We start from the raw sequence: 26,561 nt of genomic DNA on the forward strand, positions 1-26,561 counted from the left end.
CTAATTTTAAGCTATATTATAAAGCTACTAGAGGCCCAGTGCATGAAAATCCATGCACTGGAGGGGGGGGGGGGGCGTCCCTCAGCCCGGCCTGTCCCCTCTCACAGTCTGGGAGCCCTCAGGGGCAGGAGGTGACCTGGCGATCAGGGGAAGGCGATGCCCCCATCACACCTCTGCTGCTGCCACTGCTGGCAGCACAAGCCTCAGCCGGCCCTGGTTACCTGCACCTCGGGTTGACCCTGGGCAGCTGGGGGGCTGAAGGGACTCTGGAGGCAGGCGCACAGAGCAGCCGGGCCCGCCTGGGTGTAGGCCTGGCCTTGCCACATGCCTGCTGTCCCAGCAGCGTTGAGGGTACTGAGCGCCACCATCTTGTGGCTATGGGTGCCACCATTTTTGAGGGCATGGTGGTCAATTAGAATATTCCCTCCTTATTGGCTGTGGGCGCCACCATCTTTGAGAGTGTGGCAGTCAATTAGCATATTCCCTCCTTATTGACTGTGGGTGCTGCCATCTTTGAGGGCATGGAAGCCAATTAGCATATTCCCTCCTTAATGGCTATGGGTGCCACCATCTTTGCAGCCTGCTGCTCATTCGTTTGGTTGTCCCTCACTAACCCCCCTGCCAGCCTGGTCGCTCCTCGTAGCCTGTTTGGTCATCCATTTGGTTGTTTCAGTTGCAAAAGTCACTTAGGCTTATATATATATATATATATAGATTGTAATAAAAACAGAATGGTACTTGCAAAAAACAAAAACAAACAAACAAACAAACAAACAAAAACAGGTACATAGAACCAGTGGAATGAAATAGAGAGCCCAGATATAAATCCATGCATATATGGTCAACTAATTTTTGACAAGAGCACCAAGAACATATATGGGAAAAGGATAGTCTCTTCAATAAATGGTGTGAAACTGAATATCCATATGCAAAATAATTAAACTGGTCTCCTTTCATATACTACTCAAAAAAAAAGTCACTCACAATGAATCAAAGACTTAAGTGTAAGCCTGAAACCATAAAACTCCTAGAAGAAAACAAAGGGGAAAATATCCTTGACATTGGTCTTAGCAATGATTAGATAAGATACCAAAAGCACAGGCAACAAGAGCTAAAAAACAAACAAAAAATAAAACAACAAATAGGACTACATCAAACTAAAGAGCTTTGGCCCAACAACAGAAACAATCGATAAACTCAAAAGGCAAACTACAGAATGGGAGAAAACATTTGCAAACTACATATCTGATATGGGGTTAAAATCTGAAATATATAAAATACTCATATAACTCAATAGCAAAATAACAAGTAATCCAATGAAAAACGGGCAAAGAACCTGAAAAGAAGACATACAATGGCCAACAGGTATATGAAAAGGGGCTCAAAATCACTAATTTTTAGGAAAATGCAAATCAAAACCACAGTGAGCTAACACCTCATACCCATTATGAAAAAGCCAAGAGATTACAAATGTCAGCAAGATTGGGAAGTAAAGGGCACCCTTATACAGTGCTGCTGAGAATGTAAATTGGTACAGCCTTTATGAAAACAATATGGAAGTTCCTCAAGAAATTAAAAATAGAACTACTATATGATCTAGCAATCCCACTCAGGGGTATATCTGAAGGAACTGAAATCAGTATCTTAAAAAAATATATCTACAAACCCATGTTCATTTTAGCATTGATTCACAATTGGCAAAATACAAAAGAGTCTTTCAATGAATTAATTAATATAAAAAATCCTATATAATAAAAGCCCAGTGAATGAAATTACAGAACTACCAGAATGACCAGAGACCAGAATGACTGTGGCCCCTCGCTCCAGCCGGCCCTGACCCCCAGCGGGGACCCCCACCACGATCACATATGTGGCCAGCCTACAAACCACCCATGGATTCTCACCTCGGCCCACCCTGCCCACCAGCGGGGATCCCCACCCTGATCCGGGGCCCCCATAAAGGCAGGCCAGCCAGCCCTCATCCATGCACTGGGCCTCTATCCTATATAATAAAAGGGCAATATGCAAATTGACCCTAATGGCGGAAAGACCAGAACGACTGCTCGACCAGTCACTATGAGGTGCACTGACCAACTCTTGATCCCTTTCCCAGGCCGGCAGGCTCTGATTGCCTGATGGCAAACAGGGAACCAGGGGTGGGTGGCAGTGGGGGGAGGAGCCGGCTGTGGGCAGCCGGGGAAGATGGCCCTCATCGCAGGCCAAGCCTAGGGACCATACCCATGCATGAATTTCATACACCAGGACTCTAATATAATATATATTATTCAGCCATAAAAAGAAGGAAATCCTGCCATTTACAACATGAATTAAACTGGAGGCTATCATGCTAAGTAAAATAAGCCAGACAGAGGAAGACAAATATTATATAGTATAACTTCTATGAGAATTTTTTAAAAAGCCAATTTCATAGAAATAGAGAATACAATTGTGATTGCCATGGTCAATTGAAAGAGGGAAATGGGGTGATATATGTCCAAGCGTACACATTTTTAGGAGTAAGAAGATGTTCTGATGATCTAATGTACATCATGGTGACTATCTATAATAATAAAAGCGTAATATGAAAATCGACCAAACAGCGGAACAACCATCCAGACGACCTTCCGGACAAAGCCGAGGCTGCGAGGGCCGAGGCAGCCGGGGCTGCAAGGGCCGAGGCAGCAGGGCTGCAAAGGTCTACTCTAGCACAAATTTTGTGCATCGGGCCTCTAGTAGTTAATAATATGGTATCACATACTTGAAAATTGCTGAGAGTCAATCCTGGGCATTCTCACCACAAAAAGAAAATTAACTATCTGAGGTGATGGATGTATTAATTATCTTGACTTTAGTAATCATCCCACAATGTACATTAAATCATCACATTGTATACTTTAAATATGTATAATTACATTTGTCAATTGTTACCTCAATAAAGTTTAAAGAAATACATGGCTAGAAACAGTATCTAGTAGTCACTATAATGATGGTCCTAAGAATCATGGCAAAGTTTGCTCGTTTATCACATTTGTAAAATGGCAAGCCTTTGCACCAAAATATAAAGAGTATAAAATAATAATTATTATATCTTTACTCTTTCCTACTGTTTTGTATCTTAAACTTCTTGAATAAATTTGTAATTATTCAAATATAATGAAGCTAGAATAGATGTTATTTATGTGTAAAAGCATACTTGTAACATATTTACTCAAAATAATATTTTTCTAATATTCATCCTGAAGTAAGTTGTTATTTACAAATAGTCATAGAATTGGTGGTAGGTGGGAAATAACTACAGACATGTCTCTAAACTCATCTCAAACTATCTTAAATTATTTTTTGCATTATATTTCAAGAATCAATACAGTTTAAGTAACTGAATGTATATCCTGCAAAATCTAGCCCAAAACCTCATATATAAAAATTAATAGATTTTAAATATAATTCTACACTTTCACTTATTTTTATAAAATATCAAAAATAGCCTTTTGGAGCCAATGTGATGATCCATATCTTGAACAGATATTTTCTAACACTATGTATATCCTTACATATTATAGCATACAGTATTAACTAATAATCATTGAGATAGTCATTACCTGAATGCAAAACCATATATCTAAATGACTGCACCAAAGAATTCTGATGAATTATTATTTGATCTTTAGTTATAATTAGAAATATCTTGTTTTTAAGAAAAAAGAATATCTTGCTTTTAACACTTTTAAAAACAAAATATTATTAAATAAATAAAGCACATAGATATCCTATAAATGCAATTCAATACACCAGTAGACTTTAACACTATTTTAATAATTATTAAATGGCTATTAACTGTTAAACAGTGAGATATAAATGCTCAACTAAAATTAAAACTAAAAGAAGGGGTATAAGGAAAATCCTAATCCAAGTAACAATGGGAAAAAGTTCATAGTGTACCATATTTTGATGAATGATCATTTGACCAAAGTCTCTGCCATTCGAAGTCTAGTCTTTAAATTTTCATTTATTATGCTTATAATCCAGGAAACGTGCTTAACCCCCCAAATCTCCCTTAAGCATTGTTTTTAAAATATATGTCATGTCACTGTCTACACCCCCATTGGCATCTGCAATCAAAATAAGTAAGTTTTTAAGGGACATTCAGGAAAAAACAATTTGTCAGTATATAGGTCAGTTCTCTTCTACACTAATAAAAGAGAAAAATGCAAATTGACAGTACCTTCATGACGCCCACCAGCCAATCAGGAGTGCGTATGCAAATTCACCCAATAAAGATGGTGGGTTAATTTGCATACGCAGGCGCCGAGCTGTCGGGGGCGGGGCGGGACGCTTGCATCGTGAACGTCATGGCAACGATGCAGGTGTTCAGCACCACCCCAGCTGCTCCGGGCTTCTGGGCAGCATGGGAAGGCAGAAAGGCACTACGGGCGGGAACCAAGGCAGAAAGGCAACTCCGGGCTGGAGCGAAGGTGGTGCCGGCAGCCAGGGGAATGAAGGCCCATTCTTGCACGAATCTTCATGCATCGGGCCTCTACTATTAATAATATTACAACTGACATTTACATAGCTCCATTTCTACAGCAATTTCTTATTCAGTCTCCAAACATTTATTCATTAATAGTTCCAATATTTCTATGCATTTGGCAAATATTCATCTCCATTTTACTGATTTATAAAACAAAGTTCTAACTTGTAAAATAACACGAATTTAGTAACTCTATTTTCTAACTCACAGTCTCATTTCTATGAGCCAGGAAGAAGAGAAGAATATAATATATGTAGCATGAAATAGTTTGGCTTCCTCAGATTAGTGAAATATCCAATTAGCACTTGGGTGTTACCTATTCTCACCTTTTTATATGCGATCCAGTCAAACACCCTGTCAATATCTGTTGCCTGTAGCACTTCCTGTGATACTGGATGGGAACTGGCCAAGCCATCAAGCAGCATCACTTCATGCAGAACATCCGTCAGAAACCTCTGTTTTTCCTGCAATACAGTAGACAGGGCAATATCAAGGTGATTCATGGTTATGACAGAATGTGTGTGACATGAACAGAATCCGTGTTACTTAATTGATGATGTTCATCAGCCTACATGGCAAGACTTAACTCTAAAGAGAACCCAGTATATAAAATGCCCCTTAAGTTAGTCTAAAATAAAAGTGGTGATCTGAGCACATGAAACAAAATCAATGAACTACAAATAGATGGAAACAGTGGACTCTGCACTTTAACAGTGGTTAAAGCAAATTTGGACAGTGGGCACATAATGAAACTGACAAAGCTTATTCATGCATTCTTCATGGTCAAGACTACAATCCCAGTCCCAAATAACCTTCTTAGTTGAGTTCAGTATCAACTAAATTTCAGGGTTTCAGTGCTATTTTTCTATTTACACCATTTATTTCTAGTACCATTGAACAGCTCAGCCTCTCTCTCTCTCTCTCTCTCTCTCTCTCTCTCTCTCTCTCTCTCTCACACACACACACACACACACACTTACACATACACATTTATTTCAGGAGGCCACAATAAATAATAAAAAACATTATTGACATGAAACTATAATATCTGTGGATGTATAATGTGTATGTGAATTCAGAATAATGGACATAAAATGAACATCAGTAGATATTAATATTCCATTAAATTAACTTGTAAAAACAGACAAAATTATGAGACTTTTATTCTGTTCATCCTTGAGGCATTAGTATTTTCTGTAATAAAAGCTGATTTGTTATGTTAGAAATAAACTGTAAAGAAAAATTACATCTCTGTTGTTTTTATTTTATGAAGCCTGCTTTAAAGAAACAGCTTGGGTTTTGTAAAAAAAAAAAAAAAAAATGCTGCCAGCTATTCCTCCGCCTGGCCTCCTGCCTTCATTGAGGGAGGAGGGAAAGAAAAAAGAAGTAGCAAGAGATAACAAGGGCTAAATAGCCCCTCGATAATTGGGACCTGAGTATCATTACCGAGATTAAAGAGTGCAACACTTAAATTGCTCCAGCTAATTCTGAATTCATTCCTGGAGCATCCTAGTTTTGAGCCAGCAGATAAATAGTGTGTTATTTCTGAGTGAGTTGTAATTTCAAGCTGAGAGAACATCAATCCTGGACTTTAAAAAAAATAGAAATGGAAAATAAATATGCTAAAAACAATAGTTAATTGGGCATGTATGTGTATTACTTTAAATCTGGCTGTAAAGAAACATTTTTGCTCATCATTATTGGCTCAGTGATTTAGCATGTTTAATCAATGATTCAAGTAATTAGCCATCCAACTATATACTGTAAGATTTACTTTATAATAGCTTATTTAATAGTCTATTGACTATGTATCTAATTTCTTCAGTCCTTTTTTGTCCTAAGAGTTTCACATCATTGGTCTCTGCTCCCTCAGAGGGCAAGGGATCAATGACTGAACCCAAAGTCACTCTGAGTTCCAGAAGACTGTTCCAGACCATAAGAAGCCACAGTGAGCCCAGCTGGTGTGACTTGCTGATTGAGTGTTGACCTATGAACCAGGAGGTCATGGTTTGATTCCCGGTCAAGGCACATGCCTGGGTTGCGGGTTTGATCCCCAGTATGGGGCATGCAGAAGGCATCCAATAAATGATTCTCTCTCATCCTTGATGTTTCTATCTCTCTCTCCCTCTCCCTCTCCCTCTCCCTTCCTCTCTGAAATCAATAAAAATATTTAAAAATAAAAATTTTAAAAAAGAGGCCACAGTGAGAAGTTCAAACTTACAACAAATTAATTGACAAATATGACATAAACTAATACCGTATTTTTTCTCGACTTAAATTCTTCATATAAGACAAATTAAAGAGCATGAAGTTGGACCTTGTGCTTTAAAATTTTAAGGACAAAAAGACTGGTATATACATTGCTCATTTTAAGTGCATTATAAAGCAAAATTATAAAAGAGAAAATAATGTATTTCCAAAATAAAAATGTTAATGCTACTTTTAAGCAGGCATGCAATCTTGTTACTCAATTTCAAAATACACATTAAAATTATTTGATGTTGGAATTCATGGCAGGAATCATGAAATGTATAATTATATTTCAACCTAACCAATAAACATTTTTTATAAGAAGTACTAATTGAAGAGGCAATTTCCATTGAGAAGGTAAAATAGTCAAGTCTTCAAATAGTGGTTGCCCATACCATTATGTCACTCAAATGTCTCATAAAAAAACACAGTGTAAAATCAACTTAAAATGATGCTTTATTTAATCCTAATGATAAAGTTAGCAGCAATAAATATATATTGATCAATATTAAAATTTAGTAAACATATAATGGTTTTATATGTGTGATTTTTAAGTGGTATAAAGTAATTGGCTTTATGATTATAAAAATAAAATCTTAGGCAAATTTCAAAAATGAAATTTTCTTATTTAAGCAAATGTAAGTTATACGTGATATGTCACTTCATGCATCTGGAGAAAAACAAACCCTTGCCTAGTAAGTAGAATTTCAAGAAGCAGTGTCTACATTTAGTAGTGTTACATCAATTAGCAAATATATATATTCTACATTGTTGAAGAGAATGATATTGTGTAATTGAGGGGAAAACAGCATTAAGAGAGACAGAGAGGAGAGGAGGGAAAGCCTGGCAGAAGAGCACTCACAAGACTAAGAAGAGAGAAGACCTTAAATTGAGAAGGAAAAAAGAAAATTCTAGCCAGAGGCAAACCAAATTTAGCAAAACTACAAAGGGCATGCAGGAGAGAAGGTGCTAAGTTTTTATAAGGACCTGTGTCACAATCAATGATCTTAGCCTGCCAGTCCCTGGCTGGGACCCTCCTCCTCATCATCATCAATAGCAACAATAACAGCAAAAAACTACTAAGTACTGATCCATTGCCTACTGTGGACCTGAGACTATGGAAGTTTAAAAATAACGTTAAGTAAATAGTGGCTATAATGTGAGATGAGGTAAAATAAAGTAATTAGCCACAGCAAACAAAATAATAGTTTCCTCTTACAGACTAGAAATGCTAAAGAATTTGGGGGGAAATAATATAATTATTTTTTGTAGATATATATATATATATATATATATATATATATATATATATAACAGATATATAAAAATAATAAAATTATTTATGGAAAGTGTAATGGAAAGGTAGCTTTTGTTCTGATCTGTGAGTGTGTGTGTGAGTGTGTCTGTATGTGTGTGTCTCTGTGCGTGTGTGTGTGTAGGGAATAATATACTTAGGGTGCACATTCAACAGTTAGTTTTTATTCTACTTCATATTTTAAGGACACTGTGCACTATTCTACTTTCAAAAAGTAGCACAATAAGATACAATGGAGCATCTATTTACAAATTTAATATTAGTAACAATAAATCCTACCACTCTAATATAGACTCCTTAGAATTGTTAAATACATGCCTACATTTAAACAGTTCTAATAATGTTGAGCATATCATATTATATTGAACTATGCTTCAAAAATATATTAATTTTTGGATAATAATGCAAGCCTTTCAGAAAAGTAAAGTTTAAGCAAATGCACAGAGTTAAGAATAACACATGGAAAAATAGCCACTATTATTTTATTAATTAATTCATTCATACATTCACTCAACCAATTTGTATTAAATTCATACTTTATGGCAGATATTGTACTGTGTTTACGGGATAAATATATGACAAAAGCCTAGTCCCTAACCTTAAAAGTGAAAGTACAAGAGAATGACAGATAAAAAGCTAACTGTATTATGATATGATGGATGCTATAAAACACAGAGGGCGAAATGATTAATTAGTTCAGAAAAGGCTTCATAGACTAAGTGACATTAAAGTGGGTGGTTGAAGGATGAAGGGTGACTCAGATGAAGGGGAGAAGCAGCTAAATAAAAAGGGCAAATCCAGACAGAGGAAACATGAAAAAAAGCTACTCTTTTTGAATCCTCAGTTCTCAGGTTGCAGAGTTTGTTCTTAATAAATAGGCAGCAGCAGACATAACGACCTAGTAAAAGTAGTGTCTTGGGGAAACTAAGTTATCTGCGGTATACAGGGTGACTTGTATGCTGGAATGGGAGACAGAAAGTGGCACTTGCACTACGTGGGGATTTGGTGCAGATGAATTAAAACAAGCTGTTGCTGAAGGACTGTGGGATCTGTATATTTGAATGAAAAAGCAACTGCCATTGATGCTTTGATGCCTTGGTCGCCTTAGTGGATGATGGAGGGGAAGTACGAAGACGTAACCACATGGCTTCTGGACTTGATGGAATTTTTTTTAAAAGGAGCTGGCTATTGACAGAGAAGTGAAAAAAAGTTTGGTTTGGTGGGCCAGCGAAAAAGATCAGCTTTAGACATTGCAAGGAATGTGACAATGAACATCCAAAAGCAATATACTTTACAAGCAAAAGCCTGGGTCTAAGATAAGGAACCAAGTGCTAACCAACTTTTGACAATAAATTTTAGTTTGTATTAAAATATAAGTGAAGTCTCAAAATTCACTCTTTTTTATTATTTCTTATAATTTTAGCATTTCATATATTAGCATTTAGTAATATATGTAAAGGAAGTTATTAAGAATTCTTATCATGGCATTAGATTCGCCTGAGAAATTATATTCCTTGATGTCTGAAAATGGCTGCCTGACCATCAAGGTCTGAATGGTTAAAAGTGAATAGTCAAGGTGAAGAGTGGGAAAACAGGAAGCACTATTGAGAGGTAGGGTTGTCAGCAAGTTCCTATTAGAAGGCTGACTAATCTCAGCAGAGAAATACCAGGCAGACACTTTGTCACCAGAAAAGAAAGAAAAAAAATCAGAATAATCTGAATTGAGATCAAAGAAACTCATATACATCAAACCAGGCAAGGAAGATGAATGCCAAGCCTGAGCCAATTCAAGCAATGGAGAAATGCTCATAGGTATTAAAAGAGGAAAAAAAATTCTCAGGGCAAATATTTTTGTTTATTTTGTTAATTAGATTCCACATATAAGTCAAATCATGTAGTATTTGTCTTTCTCTGACAGTCTTATTCCACTTAACATAATACTCTCCAGGTCGATCCATGCTGTTGCAAATTCACATTTTTTAGGAGAATGGATGTAAGCTGGAAGAAAAATATCTGTCACTCACTATGACATTGAACAGGTTACTCACTCATTTTAGACCTTAGCACCCTCATTTGTAAACATATGTGGTTGTGAAAATTACATAAGAGAATTTGTTCCACAAATATTTATTGAACACCTGCTATATCCAAGATGGTGTACCTGGTTCTGGGAATGAAGAGACGCAAAGACATAAATCTGACTTTCAATGATTTCATAGTGGTAACAGAAGAGACAAAGATAAAAACAATATTAACCCTTTGCGGTCGTATTAAATTTGGACATGGGTGTCGTACTGGTCGGAATTAATTTCCATTGAAAGAGCAGTGATACATAACATGCAAGATTATGAAGGATAAACAAGATTTATTAATTCTTTTTTGGAACTACATCACTACTAGTAGAATCACTACAAACGTTATCACTTTCTACGTCAGAGTCAGTATTCAAGGTGCCAAAATAAAACTCTTCATCGTTACTTTCAGATTCGCAGTACACTTCTTTCGGTAACTTTCTTTTTGCCATTTTGGAGTATTATTTTGAAATATCTTAACAAGAGAGAATGCCTAATTACAGTTAAACGTAATTTGTAAAGCTTTATTTGAAATTCTGCGAAGTATCTCCGAAGCTTGTCGATTTCTTCACTCTCAAAAGGCGACTGACTCACCACGGTGTTTTGCATGGCGAGTGTGGAACGACCGCGTTTGTTTACATTGAGTTTCGATATCTCCGATTTGTCGGGCAATGTTTTGGTTCGTGACAACGTCGCTTAGACACTTAAGAGCTTTCAGAGAAATTATGAAGTGATACATGAATGAATAGAGTTAAGATTCGTACGGTTCCTTGCTGTGGTGGCTGAGAGCAGACATACGACCGCAAAGGGTTAAAACACCACCTGCTATACTTACAAATGGAAGTAGGTTCAAGATACAGTGTGACTACACAGAAGACTGTGATTTGTTCTGTCTAGGACAAAGCAGGAAAACCTCCTGATCGTTTGAGTTGAATCTTTAAGGATGATGTGAGTTTTCTGGAGGCATACAGCATAAAGAGGCATTTTGGACAGAAAGGAATATCTGGAAAAACTCATGGAGGTCTGAAACAGCTTGATCTGTTAGGGAGATTAGAAGTTTGTGTGGCAGAAGGAGATATAATGAGGTAAATGATTAATGATTAGCAGAGACAGATAGACAAGAATAAAATCCTCAAGGATCCTCTATGACAAGTGAGGAAGCTAGAATTAAGAAGTGACATCATCAGACCTACATTCAGAGAGATAACTATGAATAGTGAAAAGTGAGCCAGAATGAGAAGCAACTGGAAACAAAAGTAGGACAATACTGCGTAATTATGCACAAATGGCACACAATATGGGCCTTATCTTTGTGATCACAAAATATTGCACCAATTATTTCTCAAAAATTTAGTCAATTGGGGGATGACCAATGGTGATCAAAAAGGGTATTTACTTTAGAATTCCAAAATGTATGAGTTAAATATAGATATAGACAATCATATACAAACACATAGATAGATAAATATAGATATAGATATAGATAAAGACATAGATATAGATGTAGATATGTAGATGTAGATACACACACATATATATCCAAATAGATATAAATATTTCATTTTTAAATATTTTCACTTGTTTATGTAAAGCAATGTCTTATTCCAGTTTTAAATATCACAATATATTCTTGAATGAAGATAAAGGCACTTTCTAATCTTTAAAGTCAAATCAGTAAGAATGTCTGATAAAAGATATTCAAAAAATGTAATCTACTTCCATACTTGTTTATTGACTGCTTCATATATCTACTTATATAAAAACGATGGGTGGTGTTCCTCACATACGGACTAACAGCCTCGACCAACCAAAGGAAGTCACTCCTACAGGGGTTGTCTTGGCAATGACTGCGCCCGCCCCCAAGCTGCTTCCCCAGAGCTATTTCCTGTAAGGGTGGAGTTTGAGGCAGGAACCTGCCCTGGGAGCCTGGAGGCAGATCTTTCTAAAGTGTGAACCTGAGTGGGGCGGCTGAAAGGCTTCGAAAAGACAGACAAGAGAATGAAAGCCAGGTCTCCGTGGGACGCTGCTTCTCTGAGAGACAGCGACCACGCCCACAGCCATGCCTTTAGTTTATAGCAGATGCTAGGAGGCAAAGTAAGGGCGTGACCAAGATGTTTACAAACATTCTTCTGGGTTTCAATCCTACTCAACTACATGCACCTGAACTCTATCAAGCCCACATCACTCAGGCACGTGGGGCCACGTGTTCGGACCATAGGTTCAAGCTTACAACTACAGCTGTTGGCTATAATTGTGCTGGGAGGGCCCTGCCCTCCAAGCTGGGACTTGCATGTGGCAATGAGAGGACTGTGCCCTCTCATCAGTCCAAGGCTTGAACCTGTCCAAAACACTGTAGCGGCTCCCACAATAAAGTTTTAATTCTGTTTCTTTGTTACTAATGTTGTGGCCCCACCCCATAACAAAGAAACAAAGGAAAATTTCCCCATCGAATTTCTGAATAGTATTACTCCTTCGGGAATGCTGTGTCATAAATTAAAATTGAAAGTGGGTGCAATCATCATGCTATTCAGAAATCTCAATAGTAAATGGGGTCTTTGTAATGATACCAGATTTATTATCAAAAGATTACGACCTAACATTATCAAAGCTGAAGTATTAACAGGATCTGCAGAGGGAGAGGCTGTTCTGATTCCAAGAATTAATTTGTCCCCATCTGACACTGGCCTCCCATTTAAATTGATTTGACAACGGTTTCCCGTGATGCCAGCATTTGTGATGACTATTAATAAATCACAAGGACAAACTCTAGAGAGAGTAGGCATGTTCCTACCTGAACCCATTTTTGCACATGGTCAGTTATATGTTGCTTTCTCTCGAGTTTGAAGAGCATGTGATGTTACAGTTAAAGTTCTAAGTACTGCATCACAAGGGAAACTAGTCAAGCACTCTGAAAGTGTTTTCACTCTTAATGTGTACAGGGAGATATTAGAATAAGTTTAATCACTTTATCAGTCATTGTTTGCATCACTGTTGTTTTTATATCATGTTTTTGTCGTTTTTATATCATGCCTTTGTTGTTGTTATATCCTTTTGTTACTGTTTGTTTATTAATAAATTTATATATTATTTTATATACATTTTACTAATTTCCTTTCAGCTCTCACACTTCTATTATAGATAAAGGGTAAATAGCAATATTAAAATATCTCTGCTAATTAACTCCCTTTTAAAAAATATATATTTTATTGATTTTTTACAGAGAGGAAGGGAGAGGGATAGAGAGTTAGAAACATAGATGAGAGAGAAACATCAATCAGCTGCCTCCTGCACACTCCCCACTGGGGATGTGCCCGCAACCAAGGTACATGCCCTTGACCAGAATTGAATCCGGGACCCTTGAGTCTGCAGGCCGATGCTCTATCCACTGAGCCAAACCGGTTAGGGCAATTAATTCCCTTTTAATGTGCACGAATTTCGTGCACCAGGCTACGTGTGTGTGTGTGTGTGTGTGTGTGTGTGTGTGTGTGTGTGTTAGAGGCTGGGAATCAAACACAATTGGGACACAATTCCTGCCTCAAGTAACTCCCATTATGATAGGGGAGATAATACAATTTGACAGCTAAAGTATTAGCAGCATAAACAAAGTACTAGGGAAGTAGACAGCAGAGGTAAAGGCATAGGTAAAAAAATGCTTTCAGTGTCTATGACCATGCTGATTCAACCTCAATTGATCCAAAGAGAAGAAATAAGATATATGTAATTTATGTTTTACCTCTCTGGGAATCTATACTACCACAAGATAAAGACATTTAAAGTGCCATAGGTTAAACAGAATGCCACATGAATCATTACTAATCTGAAGCCCTTGCTTACACGAGGCTAGAACAAGGGATACAGGCTGCCCACCATTGCATGATTTGGCTTTTTACTGATATTCTTCATGTCTTATTCAAATCATGACAAAGGTTTAAGCAGAGGAATACAATCAAGAATTCAAATAAATACAAACACACTTGGGGAACAGATTCATCAGTTGTCTTTTTATGAGTTATTACATCTCAGTAACTTTGCAACGATCATCTTTTGTAAACATATTACATAATGTCATATTTATAAATTAGGAATTATTTGGATTTCAAGTCTCCTAAAATGTCAAAAGAATTGTACTCTGTAATTTTCTATTGTCATCCTACTTTTGTAAATTTTTTAAATGTCCAAAGATATTTTAATCTTTACTCAGTTGGAAATCAGCTGGTTATACCTATGGAATATTGTCATTATTTAGTTGAATTGTTAGCATTTCACAGAAAGCAAAATCATGCTGATAAATTAAATAAACTTAAAGAGCTAGTGAAAATAAATGTTGTTTCCGTAAAATAATGTACTTTAAAAATTAACATATCAAAATCTCATGTTTAAAATGCACATGTGCAAGACATTAATCATTTTCATGTAAAGCTTATTAATGCAGTCCATTTATATTAAAGTCAAACTTGTGTAAATGCACATATATACAGTACACATTGAGGGATATTTTTTGAAATAGTCACCATTAATGACCACAATGAAGTCAGTACCTCTGTATTTATTTACATAACCTTTTACAGAAAGTGGTACATCAACACCATACACCAGGCGGATCCCTAGGGATATAATATTACTCTGTGATTTCACACCCGTTTACAATAAGTAACTGAAATGTGTTCTGTAAGTTATTTCTTTTACTATCGGCACATTTCACCCACTGCCAACCCACAAATGTTCTAGGATGACTTATTCAATGCACAACCTAAAAAGCAATTATATTTCTATAAGAGAATCTTGGGTGATTTTTTTTAAGCCTCTTGTAACCCAAAAGAACTCCCTGCACAGGTTTTTATGAACTGCCATACTCTCAAACATGACTAACACAGAGAGAGTGGGCTAAGCTGTGAGTCTCTTCAATGACTACATCCTTTAGCTGCCTTATGTTTTGTTAGGGACATCCAAGTTAAATGTGTCATGTCTCATATTATCCAAGATGTAACACAGCTGAGGGAAAATGCTAAGATTAAACACAAAATGTACTGCATTTCACACAACCACATTCTGAACCTTCTGCAGACGTACGCAAGATGCTTCAAGGCATAGAAATATTCATTGGCATAGTTACCATCAATTAGTCACTCACATTTTTATTAATTATGATATTCCAGGGTCTTAAGAAACAATCATAAATGTACTTCAAATAATGTCAGACACAATAATAATTCTGAACAGGTTGTCTAATTACACAGCTCATTCCAAATCCTAGCAGCCCCCCAAATCTCTGTGAACAAACACCACATGCCATGGGCGTTCATATAGCCTTCTTAAAAATGCTCATATTATTTGGCTTCCCTTTATTTTTTTAGAATTTCTTGACTCCTTTCCCTCTATTTTTCTTCAAACATTCATCCAATGTAGTTTCATATATTTTTAATTTCAATATCCTTTTTAATTCAATAAATGAGTTCCTAATATAGACATAGAAACTTTTGATTTATCACAAATGATCTGGTGACCTTCATTTCATATATTTTTTTAACTTTTGGCCAGACTTTTATTATTGAACACTTTATAGATGCTATGTTCTGGGCAAAACGCTGACAAATGGTGAGATAAACAATCCCTAGCTTGAGGAAGCCTATTGTTTAGTGCAGTGGTTCTCAACCTTCCTAATGCCGCGACCCTTTAATACAGTTCCTCATGTTGTGGTGACCCCCAACCATAAAATTATTTTCGTTGCTACTTCATAACTGTCATTTTGCTACTGTTATGAATCGTAATGTAAATATCTGATATGCGGGATGTATTTTCATTGTTACAAATTGAACATAATTAAAGCATAGTGATTAATCACAAAAACAATATGTAATTATATATGTGTTTTCTGATGGTCTTAGGCGACCCCTGTGAAAGGGTCGTTTGACCCCCAAAGGGGTCGCGACCCACAGGTTGGTGACCCACAGGTTGAGAACCGCTGGTTTAGCGGGAGATAGCTACGTCCTGTCCTTTGTTACATAAGGAGCTCATTCCCACTCTTGTACGTCACTTTGGGAACTTCATAGATTTTAAGCTCCTGAGGGGTAACAGTTTCTCCATCTTATCGATAACCCTATCTCTACTTTGGCAGTTGGAATTTTTTCTTCTATCTCTGTGCTTAAATTTTTGACTAGCTGATAAGACATTTCAATAAAATTAAATTTGCCAATCCTTTTGATATTCACACACTTGTTTCTCACATCCATCACAAGGAATCTCTATTTTGCTGGCACGCTAATAATAAGCTAATTAAGTACTATAAAATGTAAATGATTGATAAAATGTAATTCAGGGTATTTTTAAATGCATATTGAATAATCATCTTAGATTAAATTTCTGTTCAAACGCTAATGGAAACTTTCTTATAGCATTCAGGTCTAGGATTCCAAGGATAAGCTAATCACCTCTCAGAACTTATTAAAACGGTTACCAAGTGGTTAATTCATTTCATATCATTTTAATCTGTGAAATAAATAATTCAAATGGCTAGTACTGTAACAAAAATATTAACTTGATGAGTGAAATTTATTAAATAACACATTTTGTACTTTAACTCATGTATTTATTATAGAAACAGTCAGTTCATCAAGTAGCATTATCTTGACAAAAGTATACATTTGTTGCCAGATATCAAAGTATCAAAGTCTGTATTTTCCAGTGAAAATAAAACAGAGAATAAATAGATGTAAGTGTTTAATGGCACACAGTAAATGCTGCTTAAGTCTTTATTATTACAAGTGTTACTGGAGTAATTGAGGCAAAATTGTTATCAACCTCACATTATCTTCTCTCTCTCTCTCTCTCTCTCTCTCTCTCTCCCCCTCTATCTCTCTATCTCTCTCTATCTCTCTGTCTCTCTCTGGCTTTCTCTTCACAGAAAGCTCATTTGCATTTTTTTATGTGTATTCCTTGAACTTAACTACTTTTTTGACAGCTCTGTTTAGCAGCATCTGAACAGTGTTAAAGTAACCTTGATGAAAGGAGGGAAAAAGTCCCATAAAGTGCTCTGGACTGAGACAGTCACTCCTTGCTTAGAAATGAGCTGTGTTCTAATGTCTTTTAAAACAGATAGCTGCCTGTTTAAGGGTGATTAATAATTTAAAAATTAATAAAGTATTCTCTGGTTGCCCACTGAGTCCCCAGCTTTCACTTTTGGTGTGTTCATGTTAGAGGTTTTGCAAAGCAAAAATTTTTAACATATTTGGGAAAAGGCTAATAATATTAGATGTTAAACCATTCACATACTGTAGGAAAATAAAGACTTTTACCAGGGGTGGTAAAAGAGAGACTAAATAGTGGTATGATCTGCTATTGCCAATGATGTCTAACAGAATATGCATTGATTTGTTACAAATTTTTGGCTTTACCAATTTTTTTTAACTTATCAAGTGATATCTGACAATTTTAAAAAGTTTAAATATCTTTGCTTTCAAAATGCTCTTACTTGTGATTGATAGGAAAAAGGACACCCTTGCATTATTGTTAGGCTCCAAGTTCAGTAATAGGTTGTTTTTTTCTTTTCTTAGAAAGTGTTTAATCCTGTTAATGCATTGGTTGCTTTTGAAATTTGTAAAGAAATATAGGAAGACCTTGACATCTTGCAAACCTGAACAAAGTTTTTGGAAAAAATACTTTGTCCCAAAGGGAATGCTCATTTATCTTTTATCTTTAAGCTTAAAATATACAAACCAAAAAACATTTCGCAGCTTTCTGAACTAAATTACTTGAGTTTTAAAATATATATATATATCTTTTAAGAACATACATGAAATTTGAATTTGCAGCTTTGTTTGAAATTTTTAAAAATCATATAGAAAAAAAATGAGGCAATGTGACTTAGAAACCTCCCAGACACATACCTAAATATATAGAAACATCTGTGAAATACATAAAAACTAATGAATTATGTTTGGTTTTTTTCCCTTTCTAACCTTATTTAATTAAAGCTAGTCTAGTCTTCCATTTAAAACAGCAAGTGAAGCCGAAACCGGTTTGGCTCAGTGGATAGAGCGTCAGCCTGCGGACTGAAAGGTCCCGGGTTCGATTCCAGTCAAGGGCATGTACCTGGGTTGCGGGCACATCCCCAGTAGGAGATGTGCAGGAGGCAGCTGGTCGATGTTTCTCTCTCATCGATGTTTCTAACTCTCTATCTCTCTCCCTTCCTCTCTGTAAAAAATCAATAAAATATATTTAAAAAAAATAAATAAATAAAACAGCAAGTGAAGCAGATTCACATTTCCTGGGACATAACACACCTGGATAACATTTAAGCTCTTCAAGAGCTTCCATTTCCCAAAGAGCTGTGAAGCCAAAGTCTTCATTCTTATAAAAGAACTACAAGAGTAAACTGTGAATGCAGTATCTATTCTTCAATAGTACTTTTATCCTCCAAAATATATTCGTGCTATAAAACTTCTAAATCAATTATTGTACTTCATCAATTAACAAATGATTATCCAGCCTTATTCATTCTTCTTTCTAATAGATGGCCTTAACAGAGCTACCAGAATATCACTGAGATATTTTTTTAAGTGCAGAATTAGTCCCCAAAAGAGAGAAAATGTAAACACAATCTGTTATTACATCAGTGAGAGGTATTTTAACGTTAGTGTAACAGGTGCAGTTCCCATTTTAACTGTTACTCCTTGCTAGAAACTCATAATATCTCTTCAGTCACCATCAGTTAGAATCCAAGTCTATGGCCTGCTTATTAACACTAAGATTCTGTGGGGTAACTGTAATTTGTACACTGTTGAGTGTCCGTCTAATCCTCGATGCATTGAGTGTTTGCACATTAAACTCATCCCACAGTTACTCAGATTTCAGCTATGTAAATTATTGAACTAAAACCCCTTCCTCTAATGGCATCAGCTGCTGTCCTCATTCCAGCTCTCTCTTCCTCTGTGTAGTCTTTGTCTTCCTAAAGACCTATTTTCTACCAATGCCTAAAACTACTCTGACCACTAACATTAAAGGAAAAGCAACCCTTTCTCCCAGAAGACAAGGCTACCGCTGCCCAGTTACTCTTAAATGAGAAAAAATATTTTTCTACTCTTAAAAAAAAAGTCTATGTTTTTAGCAGAAAAAACAAGTTGTGTTGGGCCGGGAGGGGGGGGCGGTGTGGGGGGGGAGCAGAAGGGAAGGGTGAGGGAAAGGAAAGCACAGAGATGTCCATTTGGAAAACTGTGACCCCCAGGAGACCCAAGCAGGAACTCCTTCTACTTCCCTTCTAGTCTTTCAAAGTAAATGTCACTTTTAAGCTACTGAACAGGATCAAAAAGACCACAGACTCTTGGGACTGGCCATAAGAAGCCTTTAAATTTTTTATGTTCAATATGTATCAGTCATTTGAGAATAAAATATAACCGGCCAGTTGAAAACAACTGGATCACCTTCTAATTTACTGAAACCTTAGGAGTAAAATGTTATATGTGGATTTTGATCATAATAAAAAAACACAACTATATGAAAAATCATGTATATACATAAATAATTTCTTTAGTATTTAGTATTTATAGGGTAAGATTCTAAAATGAATATTTAATTCCCAAACAGTCTTTCTCTGACCCCATTTATCAACTGGGAAAATATATCTTGATATTGATGAATTATAAGCAATAGTACTAATATACCAACTATTATTGAAACATATATTAACTAATTGAAAAGTAAATGAAAGCACTTTTTTCCTGTAGACATTAAATCAAGGGTGGACTTGATAAAAGAACAGCTTAACAAGTAAAATATTTACTAAAACCAAGATTTTTCTCTCCACTTTTCTGAATACTAGAGTGTTCATTTTTATTTAGAATGATTAAGCAGTGCATATTTACCTTTAAACTGTAAGCAAAAACAAACATTGAACTCAATTAGCCCTATACAGTATCCCCCTTATCTGCAGTTTCATTTTGCCATGATTTCAGTTACCTGCAGTCAACCACGCCCAGTCAAAAAGGTCAGAAAATATTAAACAGAAAGTTCCAGAAATAAGCAATTAATAAGTTTTAAATTGCATGTTTCTCTAAGTAACATAATGGAATCTCACGCTGTCCCATTCCATCCCACCCAACACATGAATTATTCTCCTGTCCACTGTATCCACACTGTATACACCACCCATCTGTCAGTCACTTAGTAGCTATTTCAGTTATCAGATAGTTGAAAGAGAGAGAGAGAGAGAGAGAGAGAGAGAGAGAGGAGAAAGGGAGAAATAGAGACCATATTCACATACTTTTATTACAGTACTAGAGGCCCGGTGCACGAAATTCATGCATGGGTAGGATCTCTAGGCCTGGCTGGCAATCAGGGCCGATTGGGGCCTTCCAGCTGCCAGCCAGGGCCTTCCTTCCCTGGCTGCCAGCTGCTGGCGGGGCCTTCCTTCATTTCACACCGCCCCCTGGTGGTCACCACATGTCACAGCAGGAGATCAACTCCAGGTCTCCCGGTCAAACTTCCGAGAGGACACTTTGCATATTAACCTTTTATATATATAGATAGATAGATATTGTTATAATTGTTCTATTTTATGAATAGTATTATTAATATCTCACTGTGTCTCATTTATAAATTTAACTTTATCACAGGTATGTATATAGACATAGAAAAACATAGTCTATATAGGGTTTGGTATATCCACTGTTTCAGGCATCCACTGGGGATTTTGGAACATATCCCCCTCAGATAGGGGGAAACTACTGTTCCTATTTCAATTCACAATAATTTTCTCAACTTTCTTTGAATAAAAATAAAATAATTTTAAAAGTAAAGATAAATTTATTGCAATGCTTATTACATTTTGCAGGTAATTTTTGTTGGAGCATATTAAAATGATACTGAATTTGTTTTTTCTATTTGCCCATGATAGAGAAAATTGAGAACATTTATCAAGGTTTGGGGCAATGCACTTTAAGATATCCCTAGTATTTAGCATGATCAAGTTTAGTTGCATGATTCTCAGTTAATAGTTATCTTTATGTCCACGTATGTGTCCTCATGAAAATTTAGGAAAAATTTCCAGTCTGCAGACTTTATCAGTATATAAAGTTATTGCTGTGTGAAGCTCCATAGCATGCCAATTCAGTTAATAAAATAACATACACTAATGTTTAGTCATTCTCATTATAGCAGAACATCCTTACAATACTATATTCAGGAAACCAAAGAACACACCTACAAATTATAATAAAAACCTAAGCAATATGCACAGGGGATATGAGTTTGCCTGCATCAGCACCAGGTATGTAAGTAAGGAGTTCTGTATAGTATCATTTTAGTATATATCCTTTTCCTGTATTAAAACTTTATCATACACGTTTTCCATTTAAAATGATCAAGAATTATTAAAGTGTAGTAACTGTTTCATGAGTCTCCTTTTCTTCCTTTTGAGCAAACACAGTAATATTGACTGTGACTGCCATCAATAATATACTGCAACTTGATCCATCCAATAATGTTGTCACTAACAGCCAACTTTGATAAAATAACATCAAGCAAAAGGACTACTTGCCCCATGAAATATATCCTTACCCCTGAGCTGAAGAATTGCTTCTGATGATCTTGACACTGTTTGATTAATGAAACATTATACAAGGCCACTGTTCTTATAGAATAGTCTACATTGCCCGTATAGATAAGAATTGATTCGATGAGACTGAGTGTAGATACAAAGATTATAGTAATTATTTTGTAATCTATATATAATTGTTATAAATCTAGAGTGTCAAAATAGGCTACTGGGGTTGGAAATATTAGGGCATCTATACATAAAATCAATGCACCTTTCTAATGGAGCATTCATTTTCCAGGTCACCATCCCTGCTCACACCCATGTACTGGTTCATACATTTCAAAGACCTAGCAAGTTATTTTATCTTCACAAAAATTATATGAGCTTGCTAAGCCAGTACGATTGCCCCATTTTTCAAATGATGAGTCAGAGAAATGCCTTACCTAGAATTTGAATATCTTCTTTCCAATCCATTCCCCCAACGTTACATCACACTACTTGTAAAGGCCCATGTCTATAAAATGGTAAACTTTGTTTTTTGTTGGGAAACAAAGCTATCATCATAGTTTTTATTCCCTGTAGTGTTCCTAAAGTAAAAATGGCTTACTTCTGCATCAGAAATTGGCTCTAAAAGCACACACACACACATGCACAGAACCTAAGATTTTACTTATAGTTAAGCAGCCTAAACAAGTATACAGGCCTAAATCAGTATAAGAGCTTTCCACACAATACCATGTAATTCTGGGCTTCTATATCGCTATTCCACTGAAAGTAGATTTTTATAGTAATCTCCCTAGCAAATTTAAATTGGATTTCAGTACTTGAGCCTTGGTGTCTAAAAATGATAAAAGTACTGTTTTTGAGATTAGAAGCAAAAGAGGTCAGCCTCCTGTATTTCTCTACTCCTGACATGAGCCTGACTTCTGGTTTCCCTGTTTTAGGCTTAGCTCTAGCGAAGCACAAGTCATGCCCGCCTAGGAAAGCTTTTGTGCATATCACAACAGCATTAGTCACTGCTGACATGGCCATCACTCTTGCTCTTCCCAGTATTTCTTTCACTCTTTTGCTGATGCCAATATGAAAAATAGTGCTGGCACAGCCTTAAAGTCACTCAAAATCCTCTTTTATTTATATTGCTAACTTATTCTTAAAATTTTGTTTTGCAAAGAAGATTTAATGATATATGGAGGAGCAATTTATTTAAGAGTTTCAGCTTATAGGCTTTTTAAATTGAGTCTATTGAGGTATTCTACAAACTAAATAAAGACAGCTACTAAAAAGCAATCAAAGACCAGAAGTGTGTGTAATCTTTATAATTGAACATAAACAGGCATCATAAGAAGACCTGTTCCTCCTCCCCATTGCCTAATTAATTGTGGTGGAGTTTAATCTTCCATTTCTTAGTTTGATAGGGTGACCCTTCTGTGTCACTGGACTTGTGTCATCATTAATTGCCATTTCTTAATTACAAAATTTAGATTTACAAAAAATAAAATCTTATATTTTACCGCCCCATGATTTTTATACTTCCAGTGCATGCTCTCTAGTCTGTTAAGAACAAAGTCTGAACCCAGCCAGGGTGGCTAAGTAGTTGGGCATCAACCTATGAAACAGGAGGTCACAGTCCAACTCCCAGTCAGGGCACATGCCCATGTTGCTGGCTCAATTGCCAGTGTGGGGCGTGCAGGAGGCAGCTGATCAATGATTCTCACTCATCATTGATGTCTCTATCTCTCTCCCTCTCCCTTCTTTTCTGAACTCAATAAAAATATATATCTTTAAAAAAATAACAAAGTGTCAGATGTGCTCATTTTCAATACTGCTTACAAAAATGTTCTCCAGAAGGCCTACATATATAACTTAACTGATAAAAATGATGAAGGAGCTCTAGCCGGTTTGGCTCAGTGGATAGAGCATTGACCTGCAGACAGAAGGGTCCCAGGTTCGATTCTGGTCAAGGGCACATGCCCTGGTTGAGGGCTCAATCCCCAATAGGGAGCGTGCAGGAGGCAGCCAATCAATGATTCTCTCTCATTATTGATGTTTCTATCTCTCTCTCCCTTCCTCTTTTAAATCAATAAAAAATATTTTTAAAAAATTATGAAGGGATATTAAAAAAATTATTCAAAGAAAAAATCCAGTCTAAGGACATAGGAACTTAAGATATATTGCTATGATGAAACCAATAAAAGCTGTCAGTTTTTATGCCATGTATAATTCTTCTGATGACTTTTTAATCCAAGGGGTATTTTTCATAATGATTAATAGGAAGGATTTTATCATAGGTAGCTGTATGGGCAGGGGAGGGGGGGGAGCTTACCTATATGCATAACATGTCATTTGTAATAAGTACATGTTTTAATATTAAAGCACAATGAAATTATAACTCAGTAATAATCCACAGCATAATGAAAATTAAATTTTAAAGAAAGTTGGCAGAAAGTCATCTAAAACCAAAAGATACTTTTGGAAATGTTTCAATATCTTTATACATTAAGTTTCAATTTTACATTTGTGAAAGGATACTTAAATAATTAATGTTACATAGTATTGGTGATTTTTCTTTGAAGTTCTTTAGAGGCATTTTAAATTAATTTAAAACCATGATACAACAGTTCAATTAAGATTTTTAAAACTATATCACATATACATACATACCTAGATACATAAGGCTCAGTAAAATTATCTCATAGTTTATACAAATAAACCATGTTGCCTTTATAAAATATGGAGAAAACTGCATGAAGCTAATTAAAACATATCATTATTGTATATACCATTGTACCATTTTTTTTCTATGAGATATGTCAGATCACATGCTTTACTCAGCAGACCTGGTTGAATTTATGGTAGAGAAGTTATATCATGACTTACAGACATCTTCATATTTCACTTTGATTTACATATTCTTCAAATCATGCTTGTAATCATGACAGATAATTAGAAAATCACTTATTATAAATAATTTACACATCAAAAAGAGTGACCCTATATAATAAAAGGGTAATATGCAAATAGACTAAACGGCAGAACAACTGAACAACCAATCAAAGCATAATATGCTAATGATATGCTAAGGCTGCTCAACCGCTCGCTTTGATGTGCACTGACCACCAGGGGGCAGACAGTCAACTGTTGACCAGTCACTATGACATGCACTGACCACCAGGGGACAGATGCTCCAACTGGTAGGTTAGCTTGCTGCTGGGGTCGGCCAATTGGGACTGAGCAAGATGGGCCAGACATGCCCTGGAGCCCTCCCATGGTCCCTCCCCAGCCCGATTGTGCACCGGTGGGGTCCCTCAGCCTGTCCTGCGCCCTCTTGCAATCCAGGACCCCTCAGGGGATGTCAGAGAGTGGTTTCAGCTCAATTCCACAGGCCACTCCCCTCGGGAGGTCGCCAGAAGCAGGGTTCATAGCTGGTGAGCACTGCTACGGCAGCACGAGCCTCTCCAGATCGGCAGGCACAGTGGGGCTGGGATGAGGGGGAGCAGCAGGTAGGAGCTGCACCCGCAGGCCACCCAGAGGGTGCACCAGGCCTCTAGTATAAAATAAATTTTTGTGCACCAGGCCTCTAGTATAAAATAAATACACAGGGATGGACAAAAGTAGGATTGCAGTTGTTCATATGGAAAAATATATAATTCAAGAGTAAATAATAATACAACAATAAACTCTGTGTTTCACCTACTCACAACTGCAAACCAACTTTTTTCCACCACTGAATATTATCACCTATGCTGTTTCATAGGTAAAATTTGACCTTCTGCAACTTTTACACTCACAAAATTTGAGTTCCAAAACAACATACATTCTTGGTTCCATTTAATAATAACATAGTCACTGATGATTAATGGAAGCTTACAGAAAATGAATAGTTTACATTGAAAGATGTATAAAAATCACACCCTATCTCCACTTTTTTTTCCCCCTAGAGTGCTCACTGCTTAAGGGACAATGAATCCCAATTCAGGTTCACATATGCAGGTATGTTCCTAGAGTGGAGTGTAATGTGCACAACTTTTCATAAACTTAATCACCTTTTATTAATTCATTTATTCCTAAAGTACATCTACAACAGTAATACATCAACAACTTTAGCTTAATTCTGTGTTTCATCACATTGAAAACATATTAAGTTCTCATTTTTCTATATATTGAAATGTTCTATACACTTAAAATATTACTTATTAATTACTGTTCCATTGTCTGTTTAAAGGATAGTTTGTCTTTGTCATAAAATACTGCAATAAACCTAAACATTCATATTTAGAAAAGTTGTAGCATTTTGAAATCAACATATAACCAACCAAATTCTGTGTAGTTCGAATAACTAAAAGATAACTGTTTGGAAATACCAATTTAATGTAAAAAATTACAAATTTAAAATTTAAAAAAATTTAAAATTTTGGTTACTTTATTGGGCATCTTGATTGGACATCTAATTTTTTCCATGCATCAGTAAGTAATTTAAGTTACCTTTAATGATTTAAAAAAAAAAAGCCCAGTATAGCAGCAATCTTTCACTGGGAGTCGTAAACAATTAAAGAAAAGTAACTTACCATGTTCCAGCCAGGGTAGAGGTAGTCTGTACCAACAAATTCAAAGTAGTGAGCAAAACCTTCCTTCAGCCACACATCTTCCCACCACACAGGAGTCACGAGGTCACCAAACCACTGCATTGGCAAAATGAATGGGTATCAGATAAAATCAAATCTACACTTAAAATGAAATGTATTCAACTATGATTATCATAACTGGAATTCATTCTTCAATTGATTTGGGGATCTTAAAATGTGTTGTGGTAAGACTATTGATTCATTTGACTACTTGGATAACACTAGTTGTTTTTTTATATAAATG

General features: G+C 36.1%; 1 protein-coding gene across 1 annotated transcript in view; it reads right to left on the reverse strand.

Annotated features, from left to right (window-relative positions):
- Positions 1-26,561, reverse strand: part of TRHDE (thyrotropin releasing hormone degrading enzyme) — a gene marked incomplete at its 3' end in the record, with an annotated part of 290,068 nt that overhangs the window by 72,527 nt on the left and 190,980 nt on the right. The window contains exons 5-6 of the mRNA XM_014461473.1: positions 26,261-26,374; positions 4,855-4,992 (exon numbers count right to left, since the gene is read on the reverse strand). Of these exons, the coding sequence (XP_014316959.1) occupies positions 4,855-4,992; positions 26,261-26,374 (252 nt within the window). The remainder of the gene's footprint in view (positions 1-4,854; positions 4,993-26,260; positions 26,375-26,561) is intronic.

This window comes from Myotis lucifugus, unplaced genomic scaffold, assembly GCF_000147115.1.
Source record: "Myotis lucifugus unplaced genomic scaffold, Myoluc2.0 scaffold_156, whole genome shotgun sequence".
Classification (NCBI taxonomy): domain Eukaryota; kingdom Metazoa; phylum Chordata; class Mammalia; order Chiroptera; family Vespertilionidae; genus Myotis; species Myotis lucifugus.